The following is a 14,977-nucleotide window of genomic DNA, read 5'->3' as shown; positions in this document are numbered from 1 at the left end:
CTTTGAACACAGTTTTATTTTGGGAAACATTTAAAATATTTTGGAGCTGTAAAAGATATCCAGCTAAATAAATAAAATGCTTTTGGAAATTATGTTATCCTAAAAAACAAAACCAACAAAATAAAACACCTAAAAAAATGTACATATAATATTGGAACGGTAAAACTAATTTGTTTACGGTTTTAAAACCTTTTTTCAAACAGCAGTAAACCTTGAAACCAGTTATCGTCCCATGCAGTCAAAAGTTTGGTAACAGAAAGATTTTTATGTTGTTTTTTAATTAATTATATCATAGACTTGCTTTATCTAAAATACTGTAAAAAGTCAAATAAAATAAGTGTTTAAACTACATTCAAATAGTTATTTTAAACTGCAATAATATTCCAATACAGTTTTAGTGTTTTATTATTTATTTTTTTATCAGATACATGCATCCTTGTTGACAATTGAAAAGCTACTGATGCCAAACATTTGACCGGTAGTACTGTATAAGTTTACCATAATTGAGGCTAGTCTAGATTTCTGGTATTTGCTTGGGTCTGAAGAGTTTGAGTCAAATACGAAGCAGATTTGTTTTTTCTTTTGCTTCGACTCTGTCCTTGGCCTTGGGGGCACACATCTTGTCTTGATAAAACAGTTACAAAGGCTGCTTGTATAGTTTTCTTTGGTCATTGTGCTTTGTGTTTGGTATTTTCACCTTGGAGGACTGACTATTGTTTAAAAAAGTCTTCTATCTCTCGTTTTACACTTTTATTTATTTATTTTTAAGTGTACCTTTTTTTTTTGTAATGGCATTTTGCATCAGAATATATTATGAGGGGATTGAACTTCAGCAAAGTCTTATCATTCAAGTGGTCTTGACAAGGTTCTCTCTGCAAAGGGCCTCGTCTTTTGTTAAACAGGAAAAGTATGTGGATTTTGCTCAGGTTTGGAGAGGAAACTCTTCACGGGTGTATCCTGACCCTGTTTGTGTGTGAAGTGCAGAGTTTAATCAGTGGCACAGCTGGAGGAGTGTGTTTCTGTGTGGATTTGATGTATATTGGAAGTCAGTGGTCTGGAGTGCACACAAGTCTGTGCGTCACAAAACAAGCCATAATAAATGCCACGTTTCCTTTTTAAAACATTGATGTTGTTTTTTTTTTCATATGAACTTTAACCTTTCATCTTAACAGAGAAGCACTTAAGATCTCTGATCTTCATTAACAATGCTGAAGAGTATGTTTGTAAAACATCTCCACCCAATATCCTGTCCAAAAGTCCCTTGATATGAAATTTAAATAAGATAAGATAAGACTTTATACATTTTGAAGGGTCTGTAGTTTACTGATTGACACATAATTTTAGAGTGTTTTAACATTGTAAATTAAAAATTTTAATCCAAGACAAATTAGAGTCCCTGACAATTTAGAAGGAAAGCAGATTAAAACTGATTTTAGAATTGTATATCTGCTTGTTTAATGATTAAGAAAACAATGTTGTTTTCTTACAAACAAGTATTTGATTTCAGAAAATGGTAAATTAATCAAGTGAAAAATTTAATTTACATATATATATATATTTATATATATAATTAGTAAATCATTATTACAAAGTTTTTAATATGCATTCATTTATTTTCCTTCAACTTAGTCCCTTATTTATCAAGGGTTACTACAGCGGAATCAACCACCTACTGTTCCAGCCAATGTTTTACACAGCGGATGCCCTTCTTCCAACCACAACCCAATACTGGGAAACACTCATACTCTCTCGCATTCACACACATATACTATGAGCAATTTAGCTTACCCAATTCACCTATGGCACAGAACATGCAAACTTGACACAGAAATGGCAACTGGCCAAGACAGGGCTTGAACCAGGGACCCTCTTGCTGTGAGGCGACAGAGCTAACCACTGAGGCACCATTATATGCATTTAATTTATTAAAATAAATGTAAAAAATTTAGGATTTACAAGATATACTTGTAAAGTTATTTGATTTGATTCAGCTTAAAATGTATAAAAATTAGCATATACAATTAAATAAAATAATTGCATATAATGTATTTATCATTCATTTTATTTTCGGCTTAGTCCTTTTATTAATTTGGGGTCCCCACAGCAGAATAAACCACCAACATATCCAGCATATGTTTTACGCAGTGGATGCCCTTCCAGCTGCAACCCAACACTGGGAAACACTCACACACTCATTCACACACATACACTACGGACAATTTAGCTTACCCAATTCACCTATAGTGCATGTCTTTAGGGTTGTGGGGGAAATTCAGAGCACCCGAAGAAAACCCACGCGAACACATGGAGAACATGCAAACTTCACACAGAAATGTAATGCATTTATATAGCGGATTTATTGTGTATGGCCATACACCCAAAGCGCTTTACAATCATGAGGGGGGTTTCTTTACACCACCACCAGTGTGCAGCATTTATTTGGATGATGCAATGGCAGCCACAGGACAACAGCGTCAGTGCGCTCACCACACACCAGCTATTGGTGGAATGGAGATACAGTGATAGAGCCAATTCGGTGGATAGGGATGATTAGGAGGCCATGATGGGTAAAGGCCAATTGAGGGACTTTGGCCAGGACACCGGGGTTGCATCCCTACTCTTTACGAGAAGTGCCATGGGATTTTCAATGACCACAGAGAGTCAGGACCTTGGTTTAACGTCTCATCCGAAAGATGGCACACACTGGCATTATAGTGTCCCCTTTACATTTAATGGGGCATTAGGACTCACACAGACTACATGAAGAGCGCCCCCTGCTGGCTTCTCTAACACCACTTTCCCACTTTGACCCAGCTAAAGCCTGATTTATACTTCTGCGTCAAGTGACCGGCGTAACCCACGGTGCAGGCAACGCACGTGGCTGTGCATTTATACTTCTGCGCGCTGTCTCTGTTGGTCTGCATTAACACTTCCGAAACGCTAGTTGGCAGTGAGGTGTAAATCTTCCTCTGTGACGAATTTCTTCCCTGCTTTTTTGCTTTTCCTGAACACTTCCGGGATGTACAAGTGGCTCAAACTCGCTCATTTTGAGGCAGGAACCGGCGGACGTACAACAACTTTAACTATAAGGTAAACACAAAGCAAAACTATCCATCCGGAGCTCCTTCACGGGACTCCACACTTGTAAACAATCGCTCGCACCATTCGCGCGGCTCTCGGTCCCGCCCAGACTCGTCAGCGCTACCAAGCCGACCAATCACAGAGCTTGCGCTACACGTTGTTGCGACGTGTAGTTAAATTTTTTGAGAGGTGCACATCAGTGCACCTGGCCACGGCGAAGGGCTATGCGTCAGCACCGTAGCAAACGGCGACGTTTGACGCAGAAGTATAAATCAGCCTTAAGGCTTAAACCACTGACCTTCTTGCTGCGAGGCGACAGAGCTACCAACTGCACAACTATGCTGCCCATGTATTTTTGCACTAATTTAAATTCTAAGTTTAACTTTTACACCCCTGTTCTACACAAAAGTGTGTAAATTACTGTTTAAAAATTTAATTTTGTCATGAATTTCCTATGAACCAGAAATTGCTGAGAGTTTTATTTTAGTATGTTGATCTACTTCCAACTAAAATGGAATATAGGGTAGGGGGTGGGACTTTCCTTTTGAGCATCATTCACATTCCCTCATACTAAATTAAAGGTAAGAGTGGCATGGTAAAGAATATTGTTGCTGAAGCTGGCAAACTGATGTCAACCACCACTCTGAATGCAGAAGCAAATGATTAGTCTTTTATTACAAGTTAGCAAAAAAATAAATAAAAATCTGTGTATTAACTTGCATGATTTAAATGTGGACCTAAAGAATAACAATGTGTGCCAGTAAAATAAACAAATATAAATGTTGATTTCACACAGGCTTTAACAAATTTTAAAGCCTGAGGTAAAATAATTTTAGGAGAATTATGTTCATCTTGCAACAAATTCTAAAAATATTCTAAAGCATCTTTGTTAAGATATATTTTCTTTCTATTCCACCATAAATAATAATAAAAGATTGTGCCAAAATGTTTTAATCACCTAATTAACAAAGAGACTAGACAACTATCTCACTTTTTTTAACTGAAATTCAAATATGTTCTTCATTGATGTGGCTTATATAAGTCACTGCATCCGAATAAAGTAAGCCTTATCTAAAGCCTTATCTGACTAAATTAAGACACTGTCCCATGGCTGCCCCATCTGCTAGCAATAGAGGCCTCTGTTCACCGTCAGATACTGTCTTCACTGACAAGCAGAGAATTCGACAAGCGATATTTGGCTAGCGATGAAGCAGCAGTCAGAACAGAGCCGTTCATTTGGATGACGGCCCTTCAATCCCGTGTTTACTTTACCAGGCCATATCCCTGCTGCTCTCATCACAAAAGCCTCAGTAACCGTAATAGGACGGCCCTGGAGATAAACTCTGGATGACCACATAATTGTACTTCCCTGTCCCGTGCATCTAAACCCCCTCCCGACTTCCTCTGCCAGCTTGTTCACCCTTCCTGCCCTTAAGTATTCGCTTTTGTATTCCAGCCTGGTTTGGGAACAACATAACGTCATACTAGGGATGGGCAATATCTTATTGTTAATAATCGTATTGTTGATTAAGAAAAAAAAAAAACAGACTTGTCATGAGTAAATCAATAAAATATACAGTTGGTCTGTGCCATGATTTATTACAGCAGCACACGTGAAACTCCAAAAAAATCTCTAAAGTTTTGCTTTAATGATCCTCTTTAAAGATTTACTGTCATTCTTTTACTTTAAATTCAGTTGAGTGTTTGAAATTACTTCGTTTTGCGACCAGGCGTTTCATATCAGGAAGTATCAGGATTTCTTATCAGGATCATACTATGATACTATTTTATAGTATTCAATACAAGTATAAGAGCTAGATCAATTAGCATTTCATAATAAATATACAATATCTAGAACGATTGAAAGCAGTGGACAATTGGTGAAGTTTTTTTTTTACTCGTTGCTGTCACCACTGGCTTGCATGGTTCGGGACTTGTGGAGCAGCACATCGATAGATTTGCTCTTCAGTGTTTGAACTCTCAACAGTAAAAATTAAACCGAACTGAACTAATCTGAAATTTAACACTGAAAACTGGACTGACACTGTTTCAATTTAGTATAATCTTCTATGTGAAGCTTCTTTGACACAATCTACATTGTAAAATGAATTAAATTAAATTAAATTGGTCATCAACCAACGTGACAGTACCATTCCGTGGATCAATTGGTACTGGGCCACATAAGAAATCACAATTTTTTTTTCTGTTTTATTTATTATCTTAGTCTGAATGATCTCTTATTTAAAAAAAAAAAAAACTCTGTATTCTCTCGCTGGCATTGCCAGATGTATGATAATTGTCATATTTGTACAATAATTTTGACCTCTGTACGATTAATAATGAAAAAAACCCTATAATGTACCATAATTTTAGAGTTTTATGGCATTTAAACAGAATTTCATTGTAATCATAGGGCTTCTATACTTATTGATCTAGCTGCATCTTTTGTCTACTGTCTGTGAGGAGAACATGGAGTTGGGCACGTTTTCTCTGTCATCTTGTCACATCTTCTCAGCCAATCAATGTGGAGGATGACTCTGTCCCACGAGTTAAAGTTTCTGCTGCACGAGGCTGTGCTTAGGTCAATAGTTTTCAGGTTGAGGTCGATCGTTTAAGCAATAAAGTAAAAAAAAAAATTGTGCTGAAAAGGAAAGTGAGAAAGATGGGAGTTTGCCCTTGATGTTCTCGTTTTTCCACATTATGTGAACGTGTTTTAAATAATCTCATCAAAACAAAGTCACAAAATTGGCTCATTACAGAGACTGTGAATGGGCTCATGCACACCTCGGAGTGTGTTAAAAATTCGGGTGGCAGCACTGCTTTCAAGCAAACCAGCACTATGTTGCCATCTAATTTGTACCGCAAAATGAATCCCTCAACATCTGGCGACACGCAGGTATCCAATGACAGCGAATCGGATGTGGACTCTGAACCTTCCCACTAAGGTATGCTTATTTTATTTAATTTTATTTATTGTGGTAATTTGCACTTTGTTGAAAGCCCAAAATTAACCCACAAGCAGCAAAATGAGTGAGAAACAGATGACTTCGGAAAGTTCCTTTGCTAAGGAAAAAAGGCCAAGTCAAGGACTTGCGGACTGCCAAGGAATAGATCTGCAACCCTGTTGTCAACAAATCAGGTGAATCCAGCATGGCTGTGCAAGAAGATCTGATGGAGATCCCGAATGACGGTGGCCTTTTAGGGGCATTTTGGTGGTGCGTGGCTTGATTGCACAATCGACATGACGCGCTTGCACCTTCCAGACCGGACTCACCTAGTTGAATAAATCCCACGAGTGGTGGAACAGAAATAATCCACATATTGCCACAAGCATTTGTTTATTGTGCTCATGTTTGATCCATTTATATGTTTTTGTCACCTTTCTAATCATTTTTGTTCTGCAGCAGCAATAACACATCTTTATTTAGTAATCTAGATGTGTAGTTTATGCACAAGGGCGCCTTCTAGTGTCCAGTATGAATGAAACAGGAATAATATATTTCTAAAGGTGTTGTTGACTTTTCTACCAGATGTTAGTGACAACCAAATAAATCCTTATATGAAAATAAAACAAATCTAATTAGCTTACAACATAATGTATGTGTAATAAAATGAAATGACACAGGAAAAAAAGGATTAAACACACAAAGAAAGCGAGGTGTAGAAAGCTCAGACAGCAGCTGAAATCTCACAGAAGTTGTTCAGTAACCCTTTGCCCTTCATCATTGTTAATTAATATCAGCTGCTTCAGTCGATTACGATCAAGATGAAACCAGAGTGGACATTTCAGCAAGACAATGATCGAAAACACAGCCAAGGAAACTCACAAATGATTTAAGAAAAAGAAAATCAAGCTGTAGAATGGCCCAGCCAATCACCTGACTTAAATCCAATAGTAAATACAAAATAAAGATCAGTTTGTAAATGAAACCCATAGAACCATCAAGATTTTTACACTCTGATGAAGTCTAGGGGAAGAAAAATGCACAATTTCAAGTCAACAGCATCTTTAGAAATATGTTTTCTGAGAAAAATGTATTATATATATAATATATAATTCTAATAATTGATCAAATGTTTTGAAAATATAATGGATACTTAGGAATTATATCATGATTAAAATCATTATCGCAAGAAAATAATGTGATATATTTTGAAGTCTGTATCACCATCCCTATATCATTTGTATTGGAAATAAAGTTGTGCCTACCTTGTAGACATTTATAGGGATGTCTATAGTGATGTAAATGAGGTCTCCAAGAGCCAGACTGGCGATGAGGGCATTGGGTCCGTTCCTCATACACTTATTCTGGTAAATAATCTTCAATAAAGTGGCATTACCCACTATTCCCACCACAAACACGATGCAGGAAATGATTGTGTTGATATACTTAAAATAAAGCTTGATGGAAGTGGGATCCCTACAGGGTGGATGCTTCATATTGAAAACCGAAGCGTCTTTTTTTGTGGGGGGCTGGAAACCCTTGTGTACGTTGGTTTTGGAGGTAGTAGAGTTTGGATATAAAGCATCCTGGGCTTCCTCTGTGCCATTTATCAGACATAATCCACCAGTGGCCAGAACGGCCATTAGCAGAAACAATTGTAGCGTCGTAATGGCCATTGCAGAACACTGGCCGCTCTTTGATTTCCAGATGAGGTGATAAGAGCCTGATTAGGGTTATTTAGCACAGCTGCGGGATAAGAAACAACAGGAGAGACATCAAAAACATGCTGTGTTGTAAAGCAAGTCAGAGTTCTGTTTGTCACAGCACAAAATAAAGAGACATGCGGCCTCGGATTAAAACCAAATCAAAGAGAATTGCTTAAAAGTATAACGCTAACTTCAACACAACTTCAAAAGGGATTTAGTGGAGGAGCACAGATGGAGAGTGCCAGTATGAGTTACTGTCATGCTATGGGGACGAGATGTTGCCTTTCCTGTCATTCCCGGCAAGTACCCATCAGTGCTGGCATGGTGTTAGTGGCACAGCACCAAGCTTTTGTTTTTTTTATTTGTCACTATTTTTTTTTCTAAATGCACCCGTTGTTCGACTTTCATCACTTTGGTTTTTACAGAACACATTCCTGCTCTGGTTTGCATGTGGATTTCATATTGCAGTTTGCTGAAGTTAACGTGAAAAAGAGACGCATGTTGTAATTTCACAATGAACTTTTAGGCTACTGGTAAATAAATCAAAAATCTTTTTCACAATTTTCACAGCATGTCTGATAATATTTTTTCTTCTGGAGAAAGTCTTATTTGTTTTATTTCGGCTAGAATAAAAGCAGTTTTTAATTTTTATGAACCATTTTAAGGTCAAAATGATTAGCCCCTTTAAGCTAGTTTTTAATTTTTTTTTTCCGACTGTCTGCAGAACAAACCATCATTATACAATAACTTGCCTAATTACCCTGGCCTGCCTAGTTAACCTAATTATCCTAGTTAAGCCTGTTAATGTCACTTTAAGCTGTAGAAGTGTCTTGAAAAACATCTAGTCAAATATTATTTACTGTCATTATGGCAAAGATAAAATGAATCAGTTATTAGAAATGAAAACAAAAACTATTGTGGTTAGAAATGTGTTGAAATATCTCCTTTAAACAGAAATCGGGGAAAAAATAAACAAGGGGGCTAATAAGTTAGGGGGGGCTTATAATTCTGACTTTACTGTAAATGCAATGTAACTTAGATTTCAATAAACGGACCATCAAAATAAAGTGTGACCTTATTTATTTATTTATTTATTTTTGCTCTGTTGAAAACATACTTTAAAGAATGTTGGAATTAGTTTGTCCAACTTTGGTTGTCAATGCTAACAAGTTTCTAACATACTTCAAAATAACTTTTGTGTTTAACAGAACAACAACAAAAAGACAAGAAAGAAAGAAAGAAAGAAAGAAAGAAAAAAAAGAAAGAAAGAAAGAAAGAAAAAAAAGAAAGAAAGAAAGAAAGAAAGAAAGAACAGGGTGAGTAAATGATATCAGAATTAGATACTAGAAATATCCCTTTGAACTTCTCTCCCTTCTCTGTGTCTTTTTAAATACTCAGACCTGTATTTAAGGTCTATAATATAAGTTAAGGTCTATAATATAAGGTATAAATAAGTTGACAATTAAAGAGTTTAAAGTTAAAAAGAGTTAAAAGTACATTATTAAATCAAGTTGTAGTGTTCAACATAATTAAGAACACCCCATTTGAAAAAAAAAAAGACTTTAATCCATTTCACTGTGAATATAGGCAATGTATTTTGGTGCATTTAAACAAAACAGATTTATTAAACAGATATATTTAATAAAATAATATTTTAGTCACCAAAAATATTTAGAAATTTAAAGATAATGCAATTAAATGCAAGCAAAAAATACAAATAAAATAAAAATATACCCTACAAAATTTCAACAAAATTTGTATATTTTTTGAGTCTCTTGATTTTCCCTCTTTTTTAAATGTGTATTTAATGTTTTCTATAACATATAAATTTGGGTGCACTGGTTTTTGGACTTTAATCGTAAGTTATTTTGTTAGATAAGCTCCAGATTTGGCTTCAGTACTGACTAATCTAATGTGTATGCATAAATATAATATTGTATATTTTCCTATTAAAGAAATATTAATTTAAAAGATAGATTTGTGCAGGTTGTACTTATATATGCTGAGCACCATATCTGTTAGTATTATTTAAGGGTTGCATTTAATAAATGTACTTTTATTAATTTACATTTACATAGATTAATCAATATTAATTGATATCCAAAAAAGTAAAAAAATAACAATTTTACTAAAAATGGTTATTCTATCACTGCAACAATCCTGGTACAGAACATTTTTAAGAGTGTAACAGATGTTGTCACATGTTTTTTAGAATATAGCAGCCATATACATTTTATCACATTAAAAAGAGAATTAAACATCAAATCCATATTAAAAAAACTACTTTTTACTCACAAAGAATGATCTGAAACTCTTCCCCCCGAAACAAAAGTTCAATAATTGAATCCTCAAATAACAAATATAGCCTGTTTAAGCCCCGCGTAAGAATCACAAGTGAGAAAAGTTAATCAACTCTCATCTTGTTTGAAATCATCTGAACCCCCCTTTCATTATCTTGACAGCAAAGGAACACTTCAGAGCCAAGATGTGTTTCCTGTTCAAAGTCCCTGCCACCACCTGGTACACAAGGAACTATTTAGTAGACAGCCCTTCAAGTAGCATCTCAGTTTAGCATCAGCTAGGCACTAAAGGGATCCTTAACGGCACGTAAACTGCTACACTTATGAATTATAAATGTCTCCTGGTTTTTCACCTACCGCTCCTTAAATGTCTGCCTTCCCCAGAATCCCGTCAGTCAGTCAGTCAGTGAGTTAGTGAGAGACGAATATTCGGCTAGAGCCCCCCAGACATCTGTGTGGTATCATATGAGTAATTAACCAACTATCAAAGTCTAGCAGAATCCCATTTGGACGCCACGACGCACCAAAGCTGCTGTGAAGGGGCTGCGCATTCTGTCTCCAGCTTTTCCTGTGGAGAGTTGCTGTATGTGTGTGTGTGTACTTGTGTGTACGTGAGTGTTTAAGAGAGAGCACTTTGACGGGGTGGGATTGTAATTCTCCACCTCCCCCCTCGGCCGGGAGGGGGGCCCCAAAGGAAACACCAGCGCTTGCTGAGGCACAGCCTGCCTGACTGTCGACAGTCAGCCTGAGCTCGGGAAGCATCAGGAGGAATTACCAGTCCTCTCCTGAGGTTTGCCATCTTTGCCGTTTTCCTTCTCTTGCCCTGACAGAACCCCTGCCGCCGTGTCGTAACCTTCTTGATCAGCAGGGATATTTGCATCTGACAAAACTCACAAAAACTTTACAAAACTGCTGGCAAACTGACACTTACAAAATAGAATGGGTGTCTAAATGGATACTTTTAAAAAAAGTAGCTACAAACTGATGCTATATGATATGTAAAAAAAAAAATTGCTTAAAGTATACTTAGAACAATATATTTATTACTTAAGAAATAAAGGTAATGCCTCTTATAGACCTCTGAGCTTTTGGCCACTCCAGATGCACTTAAATATGTATGACCACACCAAGAACAAGAACAGTAAAGTAATATTAAAGTACATTTTCTTCCCTATTTTTATTTAAATATTTATTTATTTATGTATTTATTTATTTTTCTCTACTCTGTGCACTAGACAGTATTTCTTACCAGTTTTTTAGTATTTAAAGACTTAAAATGTTTATTACTGCATTTGACCTTTGTTAGTGTCTCAGTTGTTTTGTTTATTTACTATTCTATTTTGTATATTAAAAACCGATAAAAATGATAAAAAAAAAGTTTAAGTATACAAAAATCGAAGTGAAGACTTTCAGGTAAGACTTTATTTTATGGTGTCTTTGTTACATATGTTCCATGTACTCTATTTTGTACATTTAAATATGCTTAATTGCACGCAGGTAACCGTAGACCTAACTTTGACCTAACACCTGACCCTAACTTTATTGATTATTTAATTACAATTACTCAGTTAAATGAATAGTTACACTGTAACAAGGACATCTTAAAATAATATGTGGCCTAAATTCATAATAAAACTGAAGCCATCTGACCAAACTACAACAATTGAATTATAAATAACACTGAAAGTACTAATAACAGCAAAATTAATCTTTCTTTCTTTTTTTTTTTGCATTGCTACAAAACAGCTTCACATTTCAGCAGTTAATTTCTAGAAGTGTGGCCATAAATGATAAATAAATGATATTGTATTTCATGATCTATTATGAAATCATTTAAAACAATGGAGCAATAGAGCACATAATACATGTCTATATATATATATATATATATATATATATATATATATATATATATATATATATATATATATATATATATATATATATATATATATATATATATATATATATATATATTTATTTATTTATTTATTCATGACTAGAAGCACAAAATCTGTCTTGTGTTGCACAGATGTATTTTTTGACAGAAGCAAAAGTTTCATTAAATGGATAAAAATTATCACTTTTTTTTTGCCAAAACTCGTTAAAATATTAAGTTCATGCTGTATGAAGATATGTTGTAAATTTCCAGCTCCTGATATACAGTTGAAGTCAGAATTATTAGCCCCTCATTGATTTTTTTTCTTTCTTTTTTAAATATATGTCAAATGATGTTTTCCAGGGCAAGGAAATTTTCTCAGTAGGTCTGATGATATTTTTTTCTTCTGAAGAAAGTCTTACTTGTTTTATTTTGGGGAGAATAAAAGCAGTTTTTAATTTTTTAAACACCATTTTAAGGTCAAAATCATTAGCCCCTTTAAGCTATATTTTTTCGATAGTCTACAGAACAAACCATCATTATACAATAAATTGCCTAATTACCCTATTCTGCCTAGTTCACTTAATTAACCTAGTTAAGCCTTTAAATGTCACTTTAAGCTGTGTAGAAGTGTCTTGAAAAATATCTAGTCAAATATTATTTACTGTCATCATGGCAAAGATAAAATAAATCAGTTATTAGAAATGAGTTATTAAAATTATTATGTTTAGAAATGTGTTAAAAAAAACCTCTCTGTTAAATAGAAATTGGGGAAATAATAAACAGGTCGCTAATAATTCTGACCTCATTCATACATTCATTCAATTTCTTTTCGGCTCAGTGTCTTTATTCATCTGAGGTCACCACAACGGAATGAACCACCAACTTATCCAGCATATGTTTTACGCAGCGGATGCCCTTCCTAATGCAACCCATCACTGGGAAACACCCATACACTCCCATTCACACACATACAGTACAGACAATTTGTCTTAGCCAACTATACCACATGTCTTTGAACTTGTGGGGGAAACTGGAGCACCCAGATGAAACCCACGCGAACACAGAGAGAACATGCAAATTCCACACAGAAATGCCACCTGACCCAGCCTAAGCTCAAACCAGCAACCTTCTTGCTGTGAAGCTATCGTGCTACTGTGAGGGCCAATTCTGACTTAAACTGTATACAAAAAAATAAGCTTAAGAACTTAACTAAATAGTTGTCTCTTTATAAATTGTATATATAATTGTTATTTATAACAAGCATGTCTTTCTCTGGCTTTGCGCAAGTTATCGCACGAAAGCAGATTTGAATTTTGCAGCTAATTATGTGATGCACTGAGCGTCCTAAATCACAATGGTGTAATGGTACACTTCAGGGACCATACTAGACTGATCACACTGGTGTGATCGTACGCACCAAAGAGTTAAAAATAACTCCAAATTACTTATTTACGAGTTACAGGTTTAAAATGTAACTCTTTAATTTCTCTATATAACAAAACACATTTGCTGCCCTCTTCTGCATCTCTAATCTATATCAACAGCTCAGGTATTTAAAGGTCTCATGAAATAAAAATGAAATTGTACAGATGTTGGTAAGAGTATTGATATCTATAAGCTAGTGTGCTTCAAAGCAGGAACACAGTTTGCGTTTAGAAAACATAAAATAGATATAAACATGCAAAGCTTGCAGTTTGTCACTTTCAATTCAGATTGTTTCATGTCATCACATACTTTAATGTTTCTAATCAAATATTGACCAATCAAATGCTCTCTAGTATCTGACATGTCCTGCCCCCTTCAAGATGCTTCTCATTTGCTTTTCATTTGATGCGCTCAAGCTCAACCATTCTCAATGGCAGAGCTGTGATAAAACAAAATGCTATTGGCTGTTTTTTTCAAAGGGGAGGAGATTCTCTATGTCCCACCCTCTCTTCATAATTCAGTTGAGATTATGTCAAACCTCCAATAAAAAATGCACATTTCAAAATACTTGCATCCTCACTTGATCCACTACCACAGAGCCCTTTCCATTAGATGCAAAACTGACAGATATGTAATGGACGACTTTGGAGCTGAGAGCCAAGTATCCCTTGAACTTTCTCCGCCCGAAATATCCCAATGTGGGTGGTCAGACTCAGGGGAAAATGAACATAAAAGCCCACATAAGCCTTTGGCCCAAGCCTGCCTTACATAAATTGGAGCTATTTTGGATTCTTTTTCATTATGTGCCCTGGCAGCATGATGGGCTGACTTTAAGAAGGTCGATTACAACAACACGCTCATATAAAGCAAAGTTTCTGGCCGAATACATCACTGTCCATTATGCAACCTATATGTGTCTGCCCAGTAAAATGGGCCATTATCAATATGAGGTCTAAGTGCAGGAAGGCTGCTATCAGCACTGCAAACAGGCACCTGAATAAGCTGATGCAGCATCTGTACTTGTTTCTAATAAAACCTTCACCTTAATATCATTAAAAGCCGCTGGGCTATGGTGATGTTTTGTATAATGATGATGCTTCCTCATTACAGCTGCTTTATGAAGTTGCGTTAAGATGTAGATGATTATCTCATCATGTTGTATTCTAGGATTGATTGGCTCTGTCTGCCCAGACGTAGGATGTTCTACTGATAAACATTTATTTACAAAGCACTAATTAGTTTGTGGCCTTCATATCTGACAGTGTATGTTAATTCAATCAAATATGTAAGCCTGCTCTGGTAGTTTGCTATGGTGGACATTCATCAGTGTTTCGTTTATTTGTTTGCTTGTGTTTGAATACACATATACAAATGCTGTCATTCTAAAGTTGTGGTTCAAAGGGTCAGTACATTATATGTTAATGAATCCATTAAAAGAAGTAATTAAGTAAGTAAATAGACATGTTTCAAATGAAAGATTATGGCAGAACATTTTACAAAAAAAATAAAATTTTTACTGTTTTTACGTCAAAATTTTGAGTTGGCTTAAGTGTTACATTTTTCTTGGTGAGTTGAAAAGAGTGTCTTGTGCTTGAATTGCTTATTTGAATAAGATTAAATAAAATAAGGTTTAAATAA

The 14,977-nt window shown here is 35.4% G+C and overlaps 1 protein-coding gene across 6 annotated transcripts in view; it reads right to left on the bottom strand.

Annotated features, from left to right (window-relative positions):
- The window catches only part of ednraa (endothelin receptor type Aa), a 45,425-nt gene that overhangs the window by 20,302 nt on the left and 10,146 nt on the right, over positions 1-14,977 (bottom strand). For 2 of the 6 annotated variants that reach the window (XM_073951050.1, XM_073951112.1), the window contains one exon: positions 7,292-7,772. The exons of 1 other annotated variant lie outside the window; for it this stretch is intronic. In XM_073951050.1, the coding sequence (XP_073807151.1) occupies positions 7,292-7,702 (411 nt within the window). In that variant the 5' untranslated portion in view covers positions 7,703-7,772. 6 annotated transcript variants of the gene reach the window in all.

Source organism: Danio rerio, chromosome 1 (genome assembly GCF_049306965.1).
Source record: "Danio rerio strain Tuebingen ecotype United States chromosome 1, GRCz12tu, whole genome shotgun sequence".
Classification (NCBI taxonomy): domain Eukaryota; kingdom Metazoa; phylum Chordata; class Actinopteri; order Cypriniformes; family Danionidae; genus Danio; species Danio rerio.
The sequence above is the reverse complement of the archived record's forward strand: the minus strand, read 5'-3'. Positions and strand labels throughout refer to the sequence as shown.